The sequence below is a fragment of the Pteropus medius genome, unplaced genomic scaffold (genome assembly GCF_902729225.1).
Source record: "Pteropus medius unplaced genomic scaffold, Ma_sr-lr_union100, whole genome shotgun sequence".
NCBI classification, from domain to species: domain Eukaryota; kingdom Metazoa; phylum Chordata; class Mammalia; order Chiroptera; family Pteropodidae; genus Pteropus; species Pteropus medius.
In genome coordinates, this window is record NW_024351732.1 from 411,450 (window position 1) to 438,768 (window position 27,319).

Below are 27,319 nucleotides of genomic sequence, written 5' to 3' on the forward strand. Positions count from 1 at the left end.
GTGTATATACACAAGCATATTGAATTTCTAAAAAGAACTAAATAGCCAATGGTATGTTTTGATCAACATCAAATAGAGGATAAGGAAAAATAATAGTTCTGTGAAAATACCCACTTTCTACATCAGTGGCATGCTCATTCAGCTCTTATCTTTATATTGCAATAAGTTATTTTGCTCTCCTTGTTTAACAAAAAAAGAACAAAAATTCTTGCATACCTTGTTTGATTGGAGAATTTTAATGTTTTTCATTTATCATTATTAAACCATGGGAATTTTATAACTTTTCTATATGTAGCTGTTATTTTATAACTTTTCTATATGTAGCTGTTTCTATATGTAGCTGTTATAGAAAAGTAAACTTTTCTATAACAGCTACATATAGAAAAGTTATAAAATTCCCATGGTTTAATAATGATAAATGAAAAACATGAAAGACAAATGAAAGACAGAGGCAATCTGTCTTTAAGTAGAGATAAATTACTGTAAAGTAAATGAATCCTAGATAGTTTTCCCTTCAAGTTAAGAAACTTGTTTAAATAAACTTCTTATTTGACTGTAAAAATGCTACAAGCAGTCAAACATCAAAAAATGGAATTAGACTCTTCATTACACTATCACATCTGTATACTGTTATTTCCTTTTCTTTCCTGATTTCACTGGTTAAACCTTCAGAACAGGATTGAATAGAAGATGGGACACTGGATATTTTTTCTATGTTCCTGACCTTAGAGTGAAACCATTCAATTTTGTACTATCAAGTGAAGTGCTAGCTGAAAGTTTTTGGTACATGGGCTTCACTGTATTGAGGAAGATTTTTTTCTGTTTTTGATCAGTATATTAGGTATGGATGTTGGATTTTGTCAAATACTTTTTCTTCATCTATTGAGATGATAACATTGTCTTTCTCTTTTAGTTTGTTAATATGGTGAATTATACTGGGCTTCAAATCTTACATTCTTGGGATAAACACACTTGGCATTATCAGTTTTATTACTATTGGATTCAATTTGCTATATTTTTATTAGGAACTTTTTGCACATATGTTCATGAGAGATATTGTTCTGTAGTTTTTTCAGGGTACTGTTTTTGTCTAGATAACTCAAAATCAGTTGGGAAGAATTTCTCTCTTTTCAATGTTCTAGGAGAGTTTGTATAGAATTGTTATTTCTTAAACTTAAAATAATTTTAAATGTTTAATAGAAAATAAAATTAAATAGAAATGTTAAATAAAATTTGCCAGTGAAGTCACCTGGGCCTGGTTGGGTTTTTTGTTTGTTTGTTTGTGGGTTTTTTTTTGGTAGGAAGATTTTTAATTGCAAATTCAATTTATTTTATAGACATAGGACTACTCAGGTTAACCATTTTTTTAGTAAAGTTTGACAGTTTGTGTCAAGAAGTCTTTCTAGTTCATCTAGTTGTTTAATGCATTGGATTAAGTTGCTATGATATATTTTGTTATCCTTTTAATATTTGTAGAATCAGTAGTGATGTCACCTAATTCTTGATATGGGTAGTATATCTCCCTTTCTTTCCTAATCAGTTAGTCTGGCTAGTTTTATCATTTTTATTAATCTCAAAGAACTAGCTTTTGATTCCATTTATTTTTCTTTATTTTCCTGTTTTCTATTTCACTTGATTTTTGCTCTGATCTTTAAGTTATCTTTGTTTCATTTGTGTAGTCTTCAATTTGATCTTTGTTTAGTTTCTTAAAGTAGAAGATGCAATCATTGGTTTGACAGCTACCTTCTTTGCTAATGTAGATATTTAGTTCTATAAATTTCCCCCTGAATATTGCTTCAGTGGTATCCTATAATTTTTTTAAAAATTTTATTAATTTGTTTCAAGTACATTGGTTAGACATTTATATAGTTTATGAAATAATCCCCCTAATTGCTCTTTCTCTCCTCTGGCTCTCCACCTAGCCATTACATTAATGCTAACTGCATTCCCTATGCCATGCTCCCCATTCCCATGACCATCTATCACCTACTAATTTGTACTTCTTTAACCCTTTACTCCATTCTCCCAGTCCCCTGACTCCCTCCCCTTCTGGCTGTCACCAGATTGTCTTCTATATTTGTGAGACTGTTTTTAATTTGTTTGTTCTTTTTGTTCCTTAGATTCCGCAAGTAAGTGAAATCATATGGTATTTATCTTTCTCTGACTTATTTCACTCAGCATAACTTCTAGGTCCATGCATGTCACTGCAAATGGTAGAATTTCATTTTTAATGGCTGAGTAATATTCCATTGTATATATGAACCATAACTTCTTTATCCAGCCATCTATTAATGGGCATTTAGGTTGCTTATATATCTTGGCTATTGTAAATTGTGCTGCAATGAACATAGGGGTGCACAGATCTTTATGAATTATTGTTTTAATTTTCTTTGGATAAATACCCAGAAGTGCAATTGCTGGATCAAAAGGTATATCAATTTTTAATTTTTTGAGAAACCTCCAGACTGTTTTCCATAGTGGCTGTACCAATTCGAAATCCCACCAGCAGTGTATGAGGGTTCCTTTTCCCCCATATCCTCTCCAACACTTGTTATTATTTGTCTTGTTGATGATAGCCATTCTAACAGGTGTGGGGTGATATCTCATTGTAGTTTTAATTTGCATTTCTCTGATAATTAGAGACCTTGAGCATCTTTTCATATGTTGATTAGCCATCCGTATTTCCTCTTTGGAGAAATGTCTGTCTTCTGCCCATTTTTAAATCAGATTTGTTGTTGTTGTTGTTGTTGAGTTGTATGAGTTTTTTCTATATTTTGGATATTGACCTCTTATCAGATGTATCATAAGCAAATATCTTCTGTTAGTCAGTTGTCTTTTCATATAGCCTCTATTCAAATAGCCTCTATTTTCTTTCTTTTCTTTTCAAATAGTCTTTTCAAATAGCCTCTATTTTCTTTCTTTTCTTTTCTTTCTTTTCTTTTCAAATAGTCTTTTCAAATAGTCTTTTCTTTCTTTTCTTTTCAAATAGTCTTTTCAAAGTCTTTTCAGAGTCTTTTCAAATAGCCTCCTATTTTCTCTTTTCAGCCTCTTTCTTTTCTTTTTTTTTAATTTTATTTTAAAAATTTTCAAATAGTCTTTTCAAGGAATCTTTTAAATAACCCTCTATTACTGCTCTTTTCTTTTCTTTTTTTTTAAAATTTTTATTTTTTTAAAAATTATTTTCTTTTCAAATAGTCTTTTCAAATAGTCTTTTCTTTCTTTTCTTTTCAAATAGTCTTTTCAAATAGTCTTTTCAAGAGTCTTTTCAAATAGCCTCTATTTTCTTTCTTTTCTTTTCTTTCTTTTCTTTTTTTTTTAAATTTTTATTTTTTTAGGCGAGGTAACCCTCGGTCAACCTCACAGACTGCAAGGACCTTTTCAGCTTACAATCCCTTATTTTTTTATTTTTTATGCCTACAGCACCTGGTCTTTCTAGATGGTCTCCCATCCAAGTACTAACCAGGCCCGACCCTGCTTAGCTTCCAAGATCAGATGGTATCGGGCTTGTTCAGGGTAGCATCTTTCATTTTCTTGATGGTTTCCTTTGCTGTACAAAAACTTTTTAGTTTGATATAGTCTCATTTGTTTATTTTTTAATTTGTTTCCCTTGCCCAAGGAGATATACCCGAAAAGAAATAACGGTTAGCAATATCAGAGAGATTACTGCCTATGTTTTCTTTTGGAAGGTTTATGGTTTCAGGTCTTAAATTTAAGTCTTTAATCTATTTTGAGTCTATTCTTGTATAAGAAGGTGGTCCAGTCTCTTTCTTTCTTTCTTTCTTTCTTCCTTCCTTCCTTCCTTCCTTCCTTCCTTCCTTCCTTCCTTCCTTCCTTCCTTCCTTCCTTCCTTCCTTTGCTTTCTTTCTTTCTTTCTTTCTTTCTCTCTCCTCTCTTTCTTCCTCTTTCTTTCTTTCTTTCTTTCTTTCTTTCTTTCTTTCTTTCTTTCTTTCTTTCTTTCTTTCTTTCTTTCTGTCTTTCTTTCTGTCTTTCTTTCTGTCTTTCTTTCTGTCTTTCTTTCTTCCTTCTTTTCTTTCTTTTTTTTTTTTTGCATGTTTGTGTCCAATTTTCCTAGCACCATTAATTGAAGGGACTGTCTTTACTCCAAGGTATATTCTTGCCTGCATTGTCATGTATTAAGTGAACGTATAGGTGTGAATTATTTTCTAGGTTCTCTCTTCTGTTCCATTGATAAGTGTATCTGTTTTTCTGCCAGTACCATGCTGTTTTGGTTACTGTAGACTTATAGTATAGTTTGATGTCAGGTAGTGTGATACCTCCAACTTTGTTCTTCTTTCTCAAGATTGCCATGGCTATTCGGGGTCTTTTATGGTTCCATTTAAATTTTTAGGATTATTCGTTCTAGCTCTCTGAAAAATGCCATTGGTGTTTTGATAGGGATTGCACTGAATCTATAGATTGCTTTGGGTGGTATGGTCATTTTAATGATGTTGATTCTTCCTGCCCATGAGCATGGCATATGCTTCCATTTATTTGTATCTACAATTTCTTTTTTCAATGACTTATAATTTTCTGAGAACATGTCTTTTACCTCCTTGGTTAAGTTGATTCCTAAGTATTTTATTGTTTTTGATGCAATTGTAGATGGGATTGTTTTCTTAATTTTTCCTTCTGAAAGTTCATCATTGGTGTATAAAAATGCCACTGACTTCTGAATATTAATTTTGTATCCTGCTACTTTACTGAATTCATTGACCGGTTCTAATACTTTTTTGGTAGAATCTTTAGGGTTCTCTATATGATATGGTATCATGTCATCTGCAGATAACAAGAGTTTTACTTCTTCCTTTCCAATTCGGATACCTTTTATATCTTTCTTATCTTATTGCTCTGGCTATGACTTCCAATACAATGTTGAAGAGGATTGGTGAAAGTGGGCATCCTTGTCTTGTTCCTGATCTTAAGGAAAATACTTTTAGCCTTTTCCATTGAGTATGATGTTATCTGTAGGTTTGTCATATATGGTCTTTATTATGTTGAGGTATGTTCCCTCTATTCCCACTTTTCTGAGAGTTTTTATCATAAATAGATGCTGGATTTTGTCAAACGCTTTTTCTGCATCTATCAATATGATCATATGGTTTTTATCTTTCAATTTGAAACCAAACTGACAGGATGGGAGCAGGTTGTTCTGTCATTTTTTTCTAGATCTTTGAGTTGTATATCAAATCTGTGGCTGATTACTTCACACTTGTTTAACCTGCCTGTGAAGTTCATAACAATTTTCCCAGCTCTGCGATCATCAATGATTTCAAATTCGCCAATGTAACCATGCTTCATCATTACAGTCAGAAACTGGATGATGACTTTGGAGCACGGCCTAACAAGAATCTGGCATTTGCCTCTCTTTTCAGCATTGTTGATGTTCTTGAGTGCATTGGCCAGGCTGTTCATGCATACCATTACGGCAGCATGGAAAGATGGTGGAGTCATTTTAAAAATATTTAAGTGTAAATTTAGTGTCATTAATTACATTCACAGTGTTGTGCAATCACTCCCACTACCTAATTCCAAAAATTTTCATCATCCCAAACAGAACTTTGTAACTACTAAGCCATAAATCCCAGTTCCTCCCTTCCCCAGCCCCTGGTTGCCTCTATTTTCTTTCTCTATGAATTTGCCTAATCCAAATGTTTATTACAAGCAGAATAATATAATATTTGTCCTTTGGTTTATGACTTCACTTTGTATAATTTTTTCAAGTTTCATCCAAATTGTAACATGTATCAAAACTTTATTCCTTTTCCTGGCTGGATAATATTCAATCGTATGTATATACCGCTTTTTTTTTTTTTTTTTAAGTCCATTCATCTGTTGATGGATTCTTGGGTTGTTTCCACTTGTTGGCTGTTTTGAATAATACTGCAGCAAACATTAGAATACAAGTATCTATTCAAGTTCCTGCTTTCAGTTCCTTAGGCTATATACCTAGGAGTGTAATTGCTGGGTCATATGGTATTTCTGTGCTACGGTTTTTGAGGAATTGCCAAACTGTTTTCCATAGCAGCTGCACCATTTCATATTCTCATTGTCATTGTACCAGGATTCTAAGTTCTGCACATCTATGCCAACACTTATTTTCAATTTTTTAAATACCCATCCTAGTAGGCTTAAAATGGTTTGTTATAGTTTTACTTACATTTCCCTAATTATTAATGATGTTGAGCATCTTTTTTATGTGTTTATTAGCCATTTCCATATCTTTGGAGAAATATATATTCACTTCCTTTGCTTATTTTCAATGGGTTGTTTTTCTTTGTTGTTGAGCTTTAGTTCTTTATATATTCGGGTTATTAAACCCTTATTAGGTATATGATTTAAACTATTTTCACCCATCCTGTAGGTTTTTTCACTTTTTTGATAATGTTATTTGATGCACACATTTTTTAATTTAGATGAAGTCCAATTTATTTTTTCTGTGGTTGCTTATGCTTTTGGTGTCATATTTAATAATACATTGCCAAATCCAAGGTCATTCCAGCTTTCTTTACACAGCTTTAGCATGGTGTGTCTTTTTTCATCCTTGTACTTTTAGTCTATTGGTATAGGTATATTTAAGGTGAATTTCTCCTACGTGGCCTATAGTTTAGTTGTGCTTTTTAAAAAATCTACTCTCATACTCAGTGCCTCTTAATTGGGATGTTTAGACCACTTATATTTAATCTGATTATTGATATAAACTTTCCATCCTGCAATTTCTTTCTCATCTGTTATTTTTTTTCCTTCTCTGATTTCTTTTGGATTAACTGAGTATTTTTATGATTCCATTTTATCTCCCTTGTTGGATTATTAACTATAACTGTTAGTTTAGTGGTTGCTTTAGGGTTGCTTTAGTGCTTGGTTATCACAGTGTTCATTGCTGTATTACTTCATGTAGAATATAGTAAGCTTACACGTTTCTTTCCATCTACTCCTCTTCTTCTGGCCCTTGTGCCATTGTTGTCATACAATTTGTTTATCTACTTACCTGCCTATATCCCTGAACTACATTGTTTTTTGTTTTTATTTTTGTAATTTATATTTTGGTGAGATTTAAATAAAAGTCTTATGTGTTTACCCTGTAGTTACCATCCTTGGTGCTCTTCTTTTCCTTGCATGGATCCAGATTTCTATTTGTTATTCAATTAGACATAAATTACGCCTCTTGAGGCTGCACTTTCACTCGCTAATATTGTTTGTAAATTTTAAAAATTTATCTGAGTCTATCCCAGCACCTCGAAGAGCATCTGGCACACAGTAGGTGCTTTTTAATCGGACATCATAGGGAAGAATTCCACACAAACTCATAGGTATTATTCTAATCCTCATGTATTCTAATCCTCATGAGCTGTCACACAAACTGCTATCATATCACACTCATACTCTACTCTCTCTGTCTGTCCTTTTCTATTATAGCACATTCTCAGAGTTAACATTACAAATGTTGCACACACACTCATACGTGGTCACAGAAATGTAACGTGCCCACCCCAACACAGTTTTACATAGTTAATCTCATTAAAACCCACGATGACAGAATCAAAGAGTTATGTAAGAACTCACAAAATCACAGTCTGGTGACAGAGAAACTTATAGGGAGAAGATTTTTTAAAAAAACTTAAAATATAAACACAGTTGTTCTAAGGGGGTATAGAGTCACATTAAGGAGCCATGGAGTGCCAGGGTGGAGGTGTGATCAGGTACAGCCTCTGGAGATGTGGCATTTGTATGTGAACGTAGGGAGGGAGTAAGGGAACTTTGAAGATTATCTGACAGAAGAGCCATTTCCGGGAGAGGGGACACATTCACACTCACCACCACCACCAAATGACAAATACAAGAACCATATGCAAACGGGACGCTCTCTACCATGACCCCGTCCCTCCCACCTGAAAGGTAAGCCATTTGGGGAGAAAGAACGCCCTGGAGTCGGGATTGGGAAGAAGTATAACGCGTTTGCGCACGCTAATCCCTGCTCTCCCGGTCCACCTTTTTTTTCGGGTACTCTTAAGCAATTCTAGGAACTAGCCTTTCACCCACTTTGTGTGGACGCGCGCACTAGCGTCAGCCCACACACACAGACCCCTGCTCCTGCGGCTAAACTGCCGCTCTAAATTCTTCAGCCCAATTGTTAAAGGATGTGGACTTGAGCGCTTGTGCCTGCGCGCTCCCATCCCAGACCATCTAGTGTTACGCTTGGTTCAGTCTCTGTGGCGGACCCAGGCTCGGAGTTGGGAGAAAACGAGACTTCTGGTCTCCTTCTGGAAGGTCAGGGAGAGGCCAACGTGGCCGGAGGACCCGGCAAAAGGCGAGGAGTGACGTTACTAACCCTCTAGCCCTTGCGCAGTTGGACCTGCAGCACCGCGGTTGTTTTCTCTTCTGGACTACATTTCCCAGTAGACCCCGCGAGCACTGGGCGGGCGGCCCCTTTGTGTCCTCCGGAGGCTGCGTATCTTCTTTCCGGGCCCGCGAGGGCTGGGTTCCATCAGATTCTAAGGGCAGGAGGTGGGCCCGTGTAGAGATAGCCGGAGCGTTCCGGGCGGGGACAGGATCTTACCGCAGTTCAGTTCCACAGGTAGGGAGTGGGCTGAGGGTTGGCCTGTGAGTCACCCAGACGCGGGTCTCCGCGCTCTCTGTGTGACTTGACGTGTGAATTGGAGGTTGATTAGGTACCGTGTTAAAACTGTCACCCGAAACGCCTGTACACAGCGTGTCTGTGTGACTGTGAGTGCGAATAAATCAGTGGTTAGTGCCAGAGAGCATGAGACTGTGAGTAGGACTGGGAAGGTATTCTCTATCCCCTTGTTTCCATACCCTCAGCCTCTTTGTGACGCGTGCGCGAGGCCCTCGGTTGTAATACACTAGTATTTCAGGCTTGGGTATGTGGGAGAGGGTGACCGTGTTAGACAGTGTTCATACACGGCCACTGAGTGTGATATGTGAAAAACGACGGTTGACACTGTTATTTTTAAGAACCTGTGAGTATATGAAGGAATTGAGACTGTGCTACCGCCAATCTATTGGAGATGAGAAGGACTGTGTAGTCAGGAAGAACTTTATTTGATCTTGCTGCTGTTATTTATAGTTGTATATCTTTATAGAAATGATTTCTTACGTGTTTTCATTTGTAAAATCTAGAAAAATCTGTTGTTAAACTAATAAATCAGGAAGTGGTTTAGGCATGGATTAAATTGTATGCGAACAAATTCCCAAGTCTCCATTTGTGCTTTGTCTCTATTAGAGAGGATGCTCCTCTCTTAACGAGAGGAAAGAGAAGCTGCAGACTTCTAGACTGGTGATTCTGGATGCTGCAAGGAAAGCCTACTTTCTCATGTTCTCTTCTCATCTCAGTCATAAGGACACTGCCATATCCCAGGAGAAGAGCCAAGAGGAGGAAAGAATGGCTGTTGGACTTCTTAAAGCCATGTACCAGGTGAGTTGGTGTTTTCTCTTTCCTGAAATATTTTCCTGCTTTTTAAAACAAGCAGGCATTCATTTTCTTTCTGCTGAAACTTTTCTGGGTAACCAATTATGTCACTTTTTAGAACTCTCCAATGGATTCCCACCCATTCAGGATAAATACTGAAGTCCTTGCTTTGGCCTCAAGTCCTTGACTGTCTCTCTCACCTCATCTAATTTTCTCACCCTGCCTCCCAACTTACTCAGTGCCAGCCACACTAACTTCCTCATAGTGAGTTGAATACATTCTTAACTCATGGACTTACACTTGCTGTTTTCTCTGCCTGGAATGCCGTTTTCCCAGATGCAGACCAACTTCTTTATTCTAGTCGCTGCCCCAAATTCATTCATTCATTTGACCAATTTTTATTAAGCACCTAAGCAACTAAGAGGTCTTTTATTAAGCAACTAAGAGGTCTTAGTCCTCTTCTGTGCTCTGTCTACAGTCACTCCTTTGGTGATCTCATCTCATAGCTTTAAATACCATTAATATGCCAATAACTATCAAACTGTATACAGCCCAGACCTCTCTCTTATAATCCAGACTTATGTATCCAACTGCCTACTCAACATCTTCATTTGATTGTATAATAGATACTCAAACTCAGACATCTCAAACTGAATGAAATGAGCCATTGGAAGTTTGGGGGCATAAGAGTCACATGATCTGATTCTCATTTAATAGGATCACTCTGGCTGCTACTGAGAATAAATCTAATGGGACAAGGATAGAAATAGGGAAACCAATTAGGAAACTCTTACATACTTCCTTATCTCAGGTGCTCAAGCTAAAGTTTTTCCATGAGGAAGTTGTTTGTTCAACGTTCAGAAGATATCCAGAAACTGACCACTTTGTAATACAAAAGCACTGCTTCCGTTCTGGTCTGAATCATCATCTCTCAACTGGATCATTGCTATAGTCTCCTAACTTGTCTCCCTACTTCCATCCTTACTGTCTTCTAGCCTATTCTCAACAGAGCAGCCAAAGCGATCCTGTTACACAGGTCATATTATGTCATTCCTCTTCATGGTGGGGATAGAAGTAATAAAAAGTAAGAACTCTTTCAGATAGTTTAGCTATAAGTAAAGAAGAGAAATGGGTGGTGACTGAAGGAGAAACTGGTCGACAAAGTTTTTTAAAGATAAGGATATGTCTTAGGCTGAAGTTGATGTAGTAGAAAGGGAAATTTAAAGTACTCTGGATTAAAGTATTTGAATTTTAATGGAATTGATGATTTGCTCTGCACATTTTTCAGAGATATAGCAAGCACTTTCTGGTCTCACTTTTACTCTTATAGCTTCCTGAACTTCTTAAACCACTTATTAATTCAGTTTATTCAGTGAATATTTGAATACCTTATGTATGCCAGATACTGTTCTGTAACTGGGAATACAGCAGTGACCAAAAAAAAAAAAAAAAAATTCCTCTGCCTTCATGGAATTTGTATTTTAGTGGAGGTGGGGGGCAGACAATAAATATAACAAAATAATTAAGTGCTGTAGAGAAAAATAATGCAAGGTTAGGATAGGGAACTAGGGCAGGAGCATTTCTATTTTTATACAGAATGATCTGAGAAGTACAGAAGCCTAGAAGGGAGAACATGCTTGACGTATTTGAGGATGTAATATCAGAGAGAGCCCAATGTGCCTGAGGCAGAAAGAATGAGGTAAGTATAGTTACTTCACTCCATTTATTTCATTTCAGGAGTTGGTGACCTTCAGAGATGTGGCTGTAGACTTCTCCCAAGAGGAATGGGATTGTCTGAATTCTTCTCAGAGGCATCTGTATAGTAATGTGATGTTGGAGAACTACAGGATCTTGGTATCACTGGGTAAGAATATCTTGCTTCAGAATTGAATTTCTTCTCATAAGGGGCTCTTTGCTACCACCATTGTGGAATTTTGGATAGCATCTTCCATGCTTGGCTGAATATCTGCTGCCCATACCAAAGTAACGGTTTAATATTTGTGCAGTTGGCAGCATATAGGTCTATTACTAATCTATATCAAAAGCTTCAGCTTCCCTCTCCTTCGAATACGTGTCCTTAACACATTTTTCTCTGGCTTACTGTTAAGTTCCCTTTTCCTTGATGATCAAAGATGGGATATGAGTTCTAGGATATCCACAGCATGACCAAAGTCTGTTTCTTTTCATAAATGCAGGACTTTGCTTTTCTAAGCCAAATGTGATATTATTGTTGGAAGAAGGCAAAGAGCCCTGGAGCGTGAAGAGAGAGCTGGCAAAAGGCTTATGCTCAGGTGGGTGAGGAAGAAATAGGCAGGCAAAAACCCTTACAGGTAACAGCTCAGCTTGACTCAAAGGTGTCGCCTCTTCACTTTTCTTTGTTGGTATATTTTCAAATGTTCTAGATCTTAGTATAACTTGGGGCCTTTTAGGGTATTCTCCCAAATTTGTTATTTGAAACTCTCTCTCCTTTAACACTTTTCTTCCTCTTTCTACTGACTCATGTATCTATTCTCTGAGTCCCATTTCTTCTCAGTTTCATAAGCTTCTTCCAGTCTTTTAAAAATCTTATCTGATAAACTTTTGAGCTCAACAGATAGCTATAACTGATGTACCAGGTTTAAATCCTTACATGCAGTGAAATTTCAGGCAAGTTACTTCTGTGCTTTTGTTTTGTTATTTGTAACAAAAGTGCTCTGAACAGTTCCTGTCTATTATGAACTCAATAGTTGTTAGCTGCCATTAGTAGTAGTAGTATACCTCCAAATGTCTCATTTTCTTTTAATGGTCAGTATATTCTTTTAATCAACATTTATTGAAATTAGTAGTAGTAGTATACCTCCAAATGTCTCATTTTCTTTTAATGGTCAGTATATTCTTTTAATCAACATTTATTGAAATTGTACTTTAAACAAGGTACTTGCAAAATGCTATGGTGTTACACATTTATATAAATAAACAATAGGCTAGTAGCAGAGTTATGATATAGCCATAAATGGAATAAAGAGAAAGCTGACATAAATAGGAAACTCAGAGAAAAAGGTGAGAAACAGAGAAATCTGGGTAACTGGGAAGACGATGACCTTTAACAAAAACGCAGGTCAGAAGCTAGAAAACATTTGTGGGAGAAGATACTAAGTTTATCTTTGTAGTGTAGGAATGATTTTTATACAGACATAGGAAGCATTAAGGTAAAATGGAGGGCTGAAGTTCAGAACCAGGGTCATTGTAGACATCTCTGCTCAGCCACCACGCCCTCACAACCTCTCACCTATCTTTTATATCTTTGTTCAGTTTTCTGAGAAAAAAATTGGTGTGGATTGTAGTATCAAATATATATGGTTAAATTTTGTTTATTATTAAATAAGTCACACATAAATATATATTAGTACATACATGTAGTTAATAATAATAGAACAAAAGCTCATGAACCTACTTGTTAGTGTAAGAAATAGAAAATTGTCAATGGCATTTTAGGTTCTTTAAGGCCCCTGCCTAATGATATACCACTTCTTACTTATGGCTCATTCCCACTCCTCACCGGAGTAACCATTATTCTATAATTTTGCTTATTATTTTTTGGCTTTTCTTTATGGTTGTACCATATGTCCCCATTTTCAACTTTTTATGCATGGAAATGTATTTTGTATGTAATGGACTTTTTTAAAACACAAAATTATATTCCTGATATTCATCTATGTCGATTTTGCTAGCTGTGGTTCACTGAATTTTTTGTTTTTGTTTTTTAAATAATTAAAAATTTTTTCAATTACAGTTGACATACAATATTCAGTCTCGAAGTGGCTTTTTTTTTAACGTTATAAGACTTCTTGTTCAGCTAGACTTCAAGTGACTCCCAAAGATGGCTGTTTTGTAGTTTAGTTGTAATTTTGATGTGATTGTGAGAGGAGGCAAACACAGCGTTTACCTACCCCACCATCTTGACCGGAAGGTTGTTGAATTTTTTTTTTTCTGCTGAAATGTAATGTATTCTGCTGTGTAAACTACTTAATCCATTGAAGGTCATTTGAGTTGTTTCAGTTTTATGCTATTGTAAATGTTACTGAAATGTTACTGCTATGAATCTTACATATGACTGCTAGTGCACTGTGCTGGAGTTCATTTAGAGGATACAGCCGGGAATTTACTAGATAATACTATTTTACTTTTCGAAGTGCTTGTGTTAATTTACATTTCTGACAGTTGCGTGTGAGGTTGCTCATTGCTTCACACTTGGAATTGACAAATTGGAAAAATTTTTTGGTAACCCGCTGGGTCTCTTTATACTTATAATCTGAATTCCCTTGACGACTAAAGAAATTGAGCATCATTTGGATTTCCTATTTTTGTGAGGTGCTGTTCAAGTCTTTTGTCAATTTTTGGAAAGGTTGTCATATATATATATATATATATATATATATATATATATATATATATATATATAGTGTGTGTGTGTGTGTGTGTATATACATAGTTTATATTTTTGATATTTTGTTTTAAGAAACCTTTCCATAATCCAAAGTCATATAGATACTCTCAAAATTGACTTCTGAAGATTTTTCTTTTATATTTAGGGCCATTATACAATTGAATTTGATTTTTGAGATTGAAGTCAGAATTTAATTTTGGTGCTTTATAGAAAACCAAATGTCCCAGATATTTATTAAATAAATGAGTTCTCTTTGCTCATTGTTCTGAATATTAGCTCTTAACATATCAGGTTAGAGTATATTTATGGATCTGATTTTGAGCTCTATTCCATTCCATTGATCTCTATTTCCTTATATCAGTACCAGCCTGTCTTAATGAAAATACTTTATTGTAAGGCTGAATATCTGTTAGGGCAAGGCCTTATGCCTTGTTTAGAACCTCTCGTTTGCTCTTTGACCATCACAATAAAGTTTAGGGTCACCTTGTCAATTTATACCAGAAAACAACAAAAAGCTATTGGCTTTTGATTCATTTATTTACTTTATATATCAATTTTGGAAATTTTTCTATTTGCAAATGTGGTTTATCTCTTCATTTATTTAGGTTTTTCAATTTCCTTCAATATGTTTATAGTTTTCTCTATAAAGGTCATGCACTTCTTCTGTTAGATTAATTCCTAGGCATCTTAGTTTTGTTGCTATATTAAATGTTGTCTATATTTCCATTTGTTGCTCATATATAGAAATGAAGTTTTATGCATTAACCTTATATCCAGCAATGTTGCTAAGCTCTCCTGCTAATGATAGTAACGTTTAGATTTCTTTGGATTTTTTCTGTGTGCAGGCATGTCTATGAATAATGGCAGTTTCTTCATTTTAAATTCTTATGCCCTTAATTTCTTCTTTCTGTTGCCCTGTATTCAATCGCAGTATGTTGCCCTGTATTCAATGGCAGTATGTTGTGAACTGAAGTAGTGATAGCAGGCATTCTTGTCCACTTCTGGTCTCATTGAGAGTGCTTTAGTATTTTGTTATTAATAACTCTGATATTTAAAAATTTTTGGTCAATATCCTTTAATTTTTTTTTTTTTTACTAGAGTTTTGATTGTGGAAAGCTTTTAAGTTTTAAGAAATGTTTTTCTGTATCTGTAGATGATTCGATGGTTTTTAGTTTTTCATGTATTAATGTGGTGCATTATATATTACATTTTTAATGTTGAATCAACCTTGTATTCCTGGGACAAACCCATCTTTATATTTTTTGCATTCATGGCTAGTTGCTATTGGGCAATATTTTCTTTGGTTTTTTTTTTTGCATCTGTGTTTATCAGTGAGCCTGTCCTTCAAATTTCCCTTCATATATTCTTATTGTGAAATGTTAGAATCAAGATTGTCATAGTCTCATAAAATCTGTTGGTGAGTATTCCTCTTTTTCTTCCTTAGAAGAATTTGTAAATCAAAATGATTTGTTCTTTGACTGTTTGGTAGAACTTTGTTCATTTTTGCCTGCGACTTTTTTGTGTGTGTGAAAAGAATTTAAATTGATAATTTAATTTCTATTATGTTCTAAGATTCTCCTGTAGTCACGGAGATATGGTATTTTTTCTAAGAATTTCAACTTCTTGTGTAAGTTTTCAGATTTATTAGAAAAAGTTGTCCATTATTTTCTAAAGTTGGTAGCATATATTATTATGGCCTCTTCTTCCTTCCAAAAGGGAGAAACAAATCTTTACAGAGGGTTATCAATTTTTTAGTGTTTTCATTTTTCACTTCGCTAATCTTCTCTAATTTATTTTTTTAATTTCATGTATTTCTTCTATATTATTTCATTCCACCTACATTTATTTATCCCGTTATGTTTTTTTAACTTTTAAGTTGATAATTCATTGTTTTTGAGGCCTTTTTTCTTTTTCTATTTTAAGCACTTAAGGCTATATTAGCAATGTATCTATCCCACATATTTTCATGTGTAGTATTTTTGTTACCATGTATATCTAAGTATTTTCTAATTTTAATTGATTCTTATTGACAAATTATTTAAATATTTTAAGTTCCAAATTAAAGATTTTTATTTGGTTTAATTGCATTGTAGTTAGAGAATTCTGTCCAATATGCATTCATTGAAATTTTTTAAAACTTGTTTTATGTCCTAGGGATGTTGGTAAATATTCTGTGTTTCCTTGAAAAATAATCTGTTTCCTGGTTGTTGAGTACAGCATTTGATATATGTTTGTTGGATTAAGCTCATTAATTTTGCTGGTCAAATCTTCTGTGTCCTTATTGATTTAAAAAAACATTCTCTTTGAGCAATCAATTATGGGGAGACCCATGTTAAAAACTTCTACTCTCATAGTGAATACATAAACTTATTTTGTAATTCTGACAACTGCTTTCTTATATTTTGAAATTATTTTATTAGGTATTATGGCTTTAGAATTGTTTTATCTTTCTGGTGAATTCTTCCATATATTACTGTTATCCTCTTTAAATCTAGCGATGATTTTTCCCTTAACTATTTTGCTTGATATTTATATAGCTATTTTAGCCTTCTTTTCTTAATATTTACTTGGTGTTTTTTTTTCCATACTTTTACTCTCTTGCTTTCTATTATATATACTGTTTCTAAACAGTATATAGCTAAATATTTTTTTAGTCCAGTTGGATAATCTTTATCTTTTAACTCAATGATGGTAGTAAATTACATTTTTTGGTAATACTAAAAATTTATTTCCACTATCTTATTTTACTTTATAAATTCTACTTTTTTCTCGTTTCTTAACTTCTTCATTTGTTTATTTGAAAGTTATGCAATGTATTTCTATTCTTATACTGGTTACCTTAGAAAAAATTTTTTTTGCATTTCAATAACTTTATTGAAATGTATATCCCTTAGTACCATAACATATTGGTAGTTGGTTAGGTTACCTCTGCTAACTCAAAATTAATACCGATGTAATCAAAATATTAAAATATATTAGCCTTTTGGGAAAACTGAAAAGTTATCTACAACACATGGTTACGAAAATATAAGATATACTGTTTTTCTTGGTTTGTTTTCCAGTGCATATTTACCCATAATATGATGTCGGAATTGTACAGCCATCCTGGATGGACTCTGACTACACATTGCACTGAGTAATCATTTACAACACTTTTAACACTGTAGATCTCCTTATATTCAATGGCATAACAGAAAATCCTGAACTCTACCTCAGCAACCTCATGATTATGAAAATGTTTATTTACTTTTCTTAAGACTTTTGGCAATTAGCGAAAGTATATTCTCTTCATTTTAAACAAAATTCTAAAGTAGAGGCAATGGCAGTTTTTGAAAAACAGTCCATAGTAAAAACTTCTGGTGTGTCAGATCAGAGTGATGTTAATTTATTTTGAATTACTAATACAATAACAACTAATTTTTTTGATGGGACTAGACTGAAGCAGTAGATTTTGTATAAAAACTTTTACCACAAACATCACCTGTTTTCTAGAAAAAATATTAAAGATAACTTAATATGCTAAAATTACTAGATGTGTAGTTTGGTTTATATAAAATGCCCTCAAATTTAAATGTAATTTTCATATAACAATAAAATTTACAGACATTATGGGTGCCAAGAAACCATTTTCACTGCCTAGAATAGTGATCTTTGTTATGCCTTAAGAGTGCATTTGTGAAGTGTTGGTTTTGATGTAAACCTCAATTTAAAATTTAAATTTAAATTAAGTAGGTTACCATTTTTAGTACCACCTAAATATATTGACCACAATATAGAAAGCTGGATCAATGTCTGAAATGAAGATTCACAGTTTACTTTCCTAGACTTGTCATTAGCATTTCAAATTTATGCACTTGGCTTTGTTTGTATGCGTCACAGATGAATGCAAATTTAAGCATAATTTCAGCATAGCCTAATGTTAATTAGGCAGTTTCCGTAAATATGAGAACATTAATGATAATCCAGTTGTGGTGTTTTGAAGCTTCACAGCTTAAATCCATTATAACATTATGGAATTCATGGTTAGGGATTGTGGAGAAAGGCTTCAGAGAAGAGCTTTTTGTTGCTGTAATAATCCAATTAAGGGACAGTTTCAGGAGTCGTTGGAAGGTGGGTTTTTCTGTAGTTACTATGCTTCAGTTGCTGTGCAGTTCACTCAGAAGCAATCTATTTCAACTTCTAAACATTTGGTTTGGAACACTTGTTTGATGATTATTCAGTTAAACACTTGGATGTGAGCTTTTGCCAAAAGGTCAAATCACTACCATTTATCTTGGAATGTTTCTGAAGACATTCTACTCCTGTTAACTCTACACACTTCTGTGCTTGGATCTCCATTGCAGTGAGAAACAGGGCCAACACAGAGGCTTTGTTTTAGAAAATGTGATCCTTTAGTGGTATGCCTTAAGTTGAGTTTCTGTTCTTTCAAAACTAAGGCTATTCCTCCTTTCAAATGGCAGGTTCTTGAATGAGTGAATAACAGAGTCGCAGAAATTGAAAGGCAGTAATAGCTTTGACTTTCCAACACACCTTCTCCAGCACAATCTTCTCTACTCTCATCAAGTCTGTGAACCTATACTGGCTTATTTGGATCAAGTCAGTTGCCAGTCCTCTCTTCTTCTATTGATTTTTACAGCCAAGTAGAAACAATTCAGTCTAGCACACCCAAGGTGCTTGGGCTGTATCTTCATTTTGGACAGGAATCTGTACAGTAAATTCACAGCTAGAGAAAATGTCTTGGTGTTGAAGCCAAACAACTGAGTTAGACTAAGATCTTTTACCTCAGTCTGTTAGTCTTGAAATCGTCCTGAAGCTGTTATCATGTGCAGTTCAATTAGTCTCAAGCCGCAGGCCTTCGGCTGACATTTCGACTCCTGTTCCAACAGGATATTCATTTGGTGTAGCAATTTCTGAGAGTCAGTTGTGTTGGGGTCCATAATGAGTTACCTTATTAGTATAAGCTGTTAGGTGTGGTCCAAGGGGCTCACCAGGAATAACACTCTGTTTCCAGGAGAAAGGTTTAGGGCTACTGCCTGGGGAAAGGACAAAGGCCTGTCAAATTCCTTATTACACAAGTCTTTAAAAAAAATCACAATGAAGCTCTGATTGTAATTGAATGGAACGGATATAGTAAGAATTTATGATTGTACATTATTTATCATTCATATACAAAAGCAAAATATGTATGTTCTCCCTTTACTCAGAGTTTTGGGGGCGGATCCCACATTAGAATGAATTCTAAAGCTTTTGCTTATTCTTCTAAAGTTTATTTTATAGGGTATTTCCCCTCTTCATTGTTATTATTGTCAACATTAAAGGCATATTCTGAGGTTATTTTCTTTATGCTTTCTTTTATTGCTTTTTAAAAACAATTCTAAAATTGCAAAATATTATTATTTGAAAAAATGAAGTATAAAAAGTACAGTAATCACATAGTTTCTACATTCTATTATGTGCCTTTTATTTATCTAATGATTCATATGTGGTGTTTTACAAGTCACAACATACACGTAACTTTTTAATGGTTACTGTTATTAGTTATTGTCATTAGTTATTTTTGTGACATCTTTTGACATATTCCAATACTCTGTGTGTTATTGCAATAGCGTATTTTGTTCTTTTTCAGTATAAATCATTGAACGGGTTGATTTTTACTGTAACCTTTAATTTAATGTTATATGGTATTAATGTTCTCAGCCTTGATTTTTTGTTTACATTTGCTCCTTTTTAATCCCTTTTGCTTTCTTTTTTCTCAACTACTATCTTAATGTTGGAGTTCTCTAGGGTTCGTTCGTTGCTCCTTTCTCTTGTCTTTATACTCATTCTCTTGGCAGTATAATCTCTTTAATACCATTTATATACTGTCAACTCCCAATTTTAAATCTCTGGTCCAGACCTCTGTCTTAAACTCAGTCTCATGTGTCTATCTGCTTTAACTTAATTTCTGTTTCCAAAGTCTAAAGACACTTTAAGTTTATTATGTTCAGAAATGAACTCCATACTTTCATATTTCGCTACCTAGACCTGCTGTACCCATGGCCTTTCCCATCACTGTTGATGGCTACTCTATCCTTCCATTGCTCACACCATAAACTTTGAAGATATGCTCGTCTCATCTCTATTACATTACGTATCCAATCTGTCAAGATATCCTCTCGGCTTTTCTTACAGAAGACACCTAGAATCTGACCACGTTGCTGTAACTCTATTGATATCTCTCTGGTCTGAAACATCATCTTTCACCTGAATTACTACAATAATAGGTCCCTTTGCTTCTCTCTTTGCTTCCTAATTTCCAATATTTTCATGAATCAGTAATTAGATATCACTCCTTATAACACTTGTGGCTTCACCCCACTAAGAGTAAAAGCCAAATTCCTTAGGAGGCCTGTAATACTTAAGTAACCTGCTTATCCTTTACCTCCTGTCTTCTACTGTTCCCTCCTCTCCAATCACACTGGCCTTCTTGCTATTCTTGAAACATACCAATATGCTTCTACATTTAGGCTTTTTTTGGTGGGGGAGCTCAGAATGCTCTTTCTCCAATAACTAAGTAACTTCACTCTTTTTCAAATCTTTGCTTAAATTAAATGTTAACTTATTAACGATTCCTATCTTTGATGTCACCAACACTCCTGACCTCTCTTACCTGCTTCTCTTTTCTTGTAGCACTTAGTACCTTATAACATACAATAAAACTTACTTAATTAGCATTTCTTTTCTGTCTCTCCCAAGAATATAAGGTCCATGAAGGTAAGGATCTTTTTTGCTTACTATGATATTGAAAGCATCTAGAACAGTACCTGTCACAAGTTTCAATGAATGTTCTTAAAAAAAGCAACTGTAAGAATTGGAGGTTATTTCAGTGTCTGTATTATTCATACATATATAAAATTATAACTGAGTTCAAGTACCTCCATAATTTCTCCTTTTAAAAAAATTTACCTTTTAATTATACTTCACATATAATATTATATTAGTTTCAGGTATACAACATAATGATTAGACTCTCTTTCTCTCTCTCTCTCTCTATATATAAATATATATGTGTGTGTGTGTGTGTATATATATGAGTTTGTTTCTGTTTCCTTTGTTCATTTATTTTGCTTTTTAAATTACACATATAAGTGAAATCATGTGGTATTAGTCTTTCTTGGTCTGACTTATTTCAGTTAGCAGAATACCCTCTAGGTCCATTTATGTTGTTGCAGATGGCAAGATTTCATTCTTTTTTATGGATGAGTAATATTCCATTGTATTTGGGTACCATATCTTTATCTAATTGTCCATCAGTGGATGGTTAGGTTGCTTCCATTTCTTGACTATTGTAAATAATGCTGCCACAAACATAGTGGTGCATATATCTTTTTGAATTGATGTTTTGGATTTCTATGGTTAGATACTCAGAAGTGGAATTGCTGGGTCATATGATAATTCTATTTTCATTTTTCCAAGGAAACTTTATACTGTTTTCCATAGTGGCCGCCCAATTTACAATCTCACCAACAATGTACAAAGGTTCCTTTTTCTCCATGTACTCACCAGCACTTGTTGTTTGTTGATTTTTTTATAATAGCCATTCTGACAAGTGCAAAGTGATATCTCACATGATTTTAATTTGTAGTTTTCCTGATCAGTGACGTTGAGCATCTTTCCATATGTATATTGGCTATATGTTCTCTTTGGAGAAATGTCTATTCAGGTCGTCTGCACATTTTTTGATCCGATTGTTTGTTTTTTGGGGGGGTTATGTTGTATGAGTTCCTTATATATTTTGAATACCTTCTCCCATTCATTGGGTTATTTTTTCATTTTGTTGATGGTTTCCTTCGCTGTGCAAAACCTTTTTAGTTTGATGTCTTGTTTATTTTTTTCTTTTGTTTCCAAACTTTTCTGAGGAGACATATACAAAAAATATATTACTGAGAGTGATATTTTCTTCTAGGAGTTTTATGGTTTCAGGTCTCACATTTAAATCTTTGATCCATTTTGAGTTTATTTTTGGATGTGATGTAAGAAGGTGGCCTAGTTTCATTTTTTGCATGTATCTGTCATTTGCCCGAAACCATTTATTGAAGAGATTCTCTTTACTCCATTGTATATTCTTGCCTCCTTTGTCATAGATCAATTAACCATATAGTAGTGGGTTTATTTCTGTACTCTATTCTATTCCATTGATCTATGTTTTGGTTTCTATACCAGTACCATCGTGCTTTGATTACTTTCACCTTTTAGTATAGTTTGATGTCAGTAGCATGATACATCCAACTTTGTTCTTTTTCAATATTTCTTTGGCTATTCAAGGTATTTTGTGGTTCCACATAAATTTTAGGATTATTTGTTCCATTTCTGTGAAAAATACTGTTGGTATTTTGATAGGGATGGCATTGAACCTGTAAATTACTTTGTGTAGTACGGATATTTTAACAATGTTAATTTTTCTTATCCTTAAATACAGTATATCCTTTCATTTATTTGTATCTTCTTTAATTTCTTATAGTTTTCTGAGTAGAGGTCTTTTACCTCTTTGCTTAAATTTATTCCTAGGTATTTTAATATTTTCGATGCAATTATAAATAGGATTGTTTTTAAATTTCTCTTTCTGATATTTTGTTTTTGGTGTATAAAAATGCAACCAATTTCTGAATATTAATTTTGGTTCCCTCTACTTATTATTCATTTATTCATTTATTAGTTTTAACAGTTTTTTGGTGACATCTTTAGGGTTCTCTCTATATCATGTCATATGCAAATAATGACAGTTTTACTGTTTCTTTTCCAATTCAGAAACCTTTTGTTTATCTTGTCTAATTGCTAGACAAGAACTTTGGCTAGAACTTTCAATACTGTGTTGAATAAAAGTGGTGAAAGTGGACATCCTTGTTCCTGGTCTTGAAGAAAAAGCTTTCAGCTTTTCATTGTTGAGTATGATGTTAGCTGTGGGTTTGTCATATATGGTCTTTATGTTGAGGTACGTTTCCTCTATTCCTACTTTGCTGAGAGTTCTTATTCCATAATTTCTTCTTGATCTGATATTTACTCTTCTGATTTTCTTTTAATTCTAATCATTTCTTGTCAAGTTTCCGTGTGATGTACTTTTAGTTTTGTTCTTACACACTGTAGAACTATGAAAGCCAATATTCTTGTGGGTTTTATTTGCTATTAATTTGACATGCTTTATTTTATGTATGTACTTTCATAAAAGTACTCTTCTGGTACCTAATAGAGGAGACATTTTAAAAAATATTTTTCAGGCTGGGAATCTACCTGCAAAAGTGAAGACTTAACTTCAAAGCAGGACATTTACGAAGCACAGTCATCTCAGAAGATAATAGAAAAATTGACAAGCTGTGGCCTTGAGTACTCCTGTTTCAGAGAAGAGCGGAAATGTGAGGGCCCTTTTGAGAGGCAACCAATGAATCAGAAGGCATGCTTCAAGGAAGAGACAATCAATCATGAAAAAGCCTTTGTTGATGAAAGACAAGAATGTAACAAATCTTGGGAAAGTCTCCATTTGAACACACTGCTTCATACACAACAGATAATTCCAAAAGAGGAGACAGTACATAAATATGATACATATAAGAAAAGCTCTAAAAAAAATTTAATGGCCATTAAACCCAAGAATACCTATACAGAGAAGAAACTTTTGAAATGTAATGACTGTGAAAAAGTTTTCAGCCAGAGCTCATCCCTTATTCTTCATCAAAGAATTCATACTGGAGAGAAACCCTATAAATGTGTAGAATGTGGTAAAGCCTTCAGCCAGAGATCAAATCTTGTTCAACATCAGAGGATTCATACTGGGGAGAAACCCTATAAATGTAAGGAATGTAGGAAAGCTTTCAGTCAGAATGCTCACCTAATTCAACATCTGAGAGTTCATACGGGAGAAAAACCTTATGAATGTAAGGTTTGTAGGAAAGCCTTCAGCCAGTTTGCCTACCTTGCTCAACATCAGAGAGTTCATACTGGAGAGAAACCCTATGAATGTATTGAGTGTGGGAAAGCATTTAGCAATAGATCATCCATTGCTCAACACCAGAGAGTTCATACTGGTGAGAAACCTTATGAATGTAATGTGTGTGGGAAAGCATTTAGCCTTCGTGCATACCTTACTGTACATCAGAGAATACATACTGGAGAGAGACCCTATGAATGTAAAGAATGTGGGAAGGCCTTCAGCCAGAATTCACACCTTGCTCAACATCAGAGAATTCATACTGGAGAAAAGCCTTATAAATGTCAGGAATGTAGGAAAGCATTCAGCCAGATTGCATACCTTGCTCAACATCAAAGAGTTCATACTGGAGAGAAACCCTATGAATGTATTAAATGTGGGAAGGCTTTTAGCAATGACTCATCTCTTACCCAACATCAGAGAGTTCATACTGGAGAGAAACCTTATGAATGTAATGTTTGTGGAAAGGCTTTTAGTTATTGTGGATCCCTTGCCCAACATCAGAGAATACATACTGGAGAGAGACCCTATGAATGTAAGGAATGCAAGAAAACTTTTAGGCAGCATGCACACCTTGCTCATCATCAAAGAATTCATCTTGGGGAGTCACTCTCACCACCTAATCCAGTCAATCACCAAGTCCTGTAGACCCTATCATAAATATTTCTGGAATTTAAATTCTTTTCTCCATCTTTAATGCCATTCTTGTCTAAGATCCATCTCACTGGGATCACTGCTATAACTGTCTGATAGGTCTTCCTGTATCAACTTTTGGTTTCCTTAAATTCATTTCCCACCATACACCCAAACTGATCTTTTTGAAGTGTAAGAATACACACATCACTGCCTCCAATTAAAATGTTTTTTTGCTTGCTATTGTTCTTAAGCTAACATCCACGGTCTTTAAAATTTCTATGAGGTGCTTTATTATCTCGTTCTTATATACCTCTTATTTTATTCCAGTCTCTCTCTCTGGGCACTAGGCACTTACCAGGATGAAAAGCTTACATTCTAGAAAATTATAGCTCTGCTACTACTATAGGATTGTGTGACTTTGAGTAATTTGCTTGACTCATCTAAACCTCAGGGTTTTCTTTAATTCTTAAAATAGGGATAATAAAGGGTACTGTATTTTAGAAATGTATTAAATGGAATAGTGTCTGTTGTAGATTGATCTATATTAAGTAAGATATTTGCATGTAAATTACTTCATATAGTACATAAAATATAGCACATATTCAATAAATGATAGCTAACATGTATTGAGTACCTACTATGCACCAAGCAGTGTTCTACATACTCAGCATATATTAACTCACTTCTCACAGCTAAAACAAGATTCCTTAATGGACAAAGTAGAAATAACAGATCAGAATTGGGAAACTTAAAAATTTTAGAATATAAGTGGAATCTTTGTATTCTAGGTGAGTAATCAATATAGACATAAGTAGTAGAAATATAACACTTATAACCAGTTTTAGGGAGTTTCCAGAGAGAATGAATTGGATAAACCCATTAAAGTGAGGATTTACAGAATATAGAGTTTACATTTAGATAAAAGAATAGAGAGTATGTCAACTCCCCTCCCCCCAAAAAAGCAAAACAAAAGCTGATAAATATATAAATTCATACTGTCTCATAAAAAGGCTCAATTAGTTTTATGATTGAATCTGAGTAATTTTAAAAGCATTTAAACTTTCACCCTATAGAAAAAGTGTAATGTTTATAATTTTGTTTAATTCAGTGATTGTAAAAAGGGGATTTAGGGAAGAAATCTACAGATATATATACACACACACACACACACACACATGTCTGTAGATATATATACACACATATGTGTGTGTATGTATATGTATGTGTGTATATGTGTACATATATATATATATATATGTATATGTATATAAAATTTCATTCAGTGATTATTGAGTAGCTACTATTTGCCAGAGACTGTCACTGTTTTAGGTATGAGGAGACAACAGTGATCAATCCAAAGATTATGTCTTCATGGAGTTAAATTCCAGAGGGTGAGAGTGTTAATACTTAAATATAATCATAGATCTTCAGACCCAGAAAACTGAAGGCTAATGATGTAAATTGAGTATTATATAGTCTAGACTGAAGAGACTCAAGATAAAGTTATTCTTAATTCACAAATTCACTACAATTCTAACCAAAATTCTCAAATGGGCCTTTTTGCCCTTTATTTTCACAACTTTGTTCTGAAATTCATCTATGAAGTATGAATTCTTAACAAAAGCAAGAAAATTATTGAATATGATCTATTTGTAGAAATTTTGCATAAGATAAAGATGGTTTATACCAGTAAAGAAAGGATGGATTTGGAGGTAGTTGAATAATTGACTATATACATCAATAGTGCTAAAGGAAATGCAAATAAGGCTACAGTGATGATTTCAAGATCATCACATTGGCAAAAGCATTACATTGCCAATGATTGGAAAGATGTACAGTAATGGGAATTTTGATACAGTGTTATTTGGAAACAATTATGTTTAAGATAATTAGGCAATACCTAGTAAAGTTGAAGATGTGGGTACTCTGACCCAGCAAATCCACCCTTAAACCTCTACAGAGTCTCTCGTGTGTTCGAGGAGACATACATGAAGGTCCACTTCAGCACTGTGAGAATGAAAGTTGAAAGCAATCAAAATAGCTGCTAGGGCGAATAAAAGTTAGAACTCAAGTTGAATGAACTAGAATAAACTAGAGATACTTATGTCAACATGGACAAATCTCAAAACCAGTGAAATTGAAATAGCATTTTGTATGATGTGGTACTACTTATTTATATAACATTTGAAAACATGCAAATCATACTATATTTTTCATTGCTAAATACTATATGGAAATAGTATAATAACATTCATGGAAATAATCAAATTCAGAACAATGGTGACCTCTGGGGAGGGAGAACGAGATTGAGGAAATGATGCTAAGGATACAAATAACTTATTATTTTTTTTAAATAAGCAAATATGACCAATTCTTATAATTTGATAAGGCTGGTTATGGGTTTATAGGTAGGTTCTTGTTCTTTGTGTCTTTCTGTATATTTAAACTGTTTCATAATAAAAATGTTTAAATGTTTGCTTATGTCAGTTATTTACTTACTGTACCTCAGGTGTGCCACTGTTGTTACCATCCATATCACCATTTCTTCAGAAAGAAACTCACTTCCAGATACAATCACTGTTGTCAATCGACTATACTTCCATGTGTCAAAGTTTTGAGAGTGACTGTGTTTTTATGCTGAGCGTTTTATAGCCTACTTATTACATGTTTTTCCCCAGCATTCTTTTCCTCCCAACTTCATCAAAGTGGTCGACAAAATAGGATATATTTAAGGTTTACAATATGATGTTTTGATTTATGCATTGTGAAATGATTAGCACAGTCAAGCTAATGTGTTCATCACTTCACATTGTGTGTGTGTGTATGTGTGTGTGTGTGTTGAGAATGCTTGAGATCTACTCTTAGCAGATTG

The 27,319-nt window shown here is 34.1% G+C and overlaps 1 protein-coding gene across 9 annotated transcripts; it reads left to right on the forward strand.

Annotated features, from left to right (window-relative positions):
• The first annotated feature begins 7,691 nt into the window (after positions 1–7,691).
• On the forward strand, positions 7,692–26,923 carry ZNF570 (zinc finger protein 570). Of its 9 annotated transcripts, none has more exons than XM_039846268.1 (5): positions 7,692–7,893; positions 9,349–9,430; positions 11,162–11,288; positions 11,620–11,754; positions 23,105–23,232. In XM_039846268.1, the coding sequence occupies exons 1-4, from the start codon at positions 7,868–7,870 to the stop codon at positions 11,721–11,723; spliced, it is 339 nt and encodes a 112-aa protein (XP_039702202.1). In that variant the 5' UTR covers positions 7,692–7,867; the 3' UTR covers positions 11,724–11,754; positions 23,105–23,232. The 9 variants fall into 9 exon arrangements, with proteins under 9 accessions (XP_039702202.1, XP_039702201.1, XP_039702194.1 ...); XM_039846267.1 differs by lacking the exon at positions 23,105–23,232 and adding an exon at positions 16,913–17,473 and having other exon boundaries at positions 7,693–7,893; positions 11,620–11,715; XM_039846260.1 differs by having other exon boundaries at positions 7,697–7,893; positions 11,620–11,715; positions 23,105–26,923.
• Positions 26,924–27,319: the final 396 nt, after the last annotated feature.

Excerpts from the sequence above, each read along its gene's own strand:
- ZNF570 (XM_039846260.1), top strand. The coding sequence starts at position 7,868 with ATGACCCCGTCCCTCCCACCTGAAAG. Across the intron at positions 7,894-9,348 it reads CCGTCCCTCCCACCTGAAAG|TCATAAGGACACTGCCATAT; the intron begins GTAAGCCATTTG and ends TTCTCATCTCAG. Across the intron at positions 11,289-11,619 it reads CAGGATCTTGGTATCACTGG|GACTTTGCTTTTCTAAGCCA; the intron begins GTAAGAATATCT and ends TCATAAATGCAG.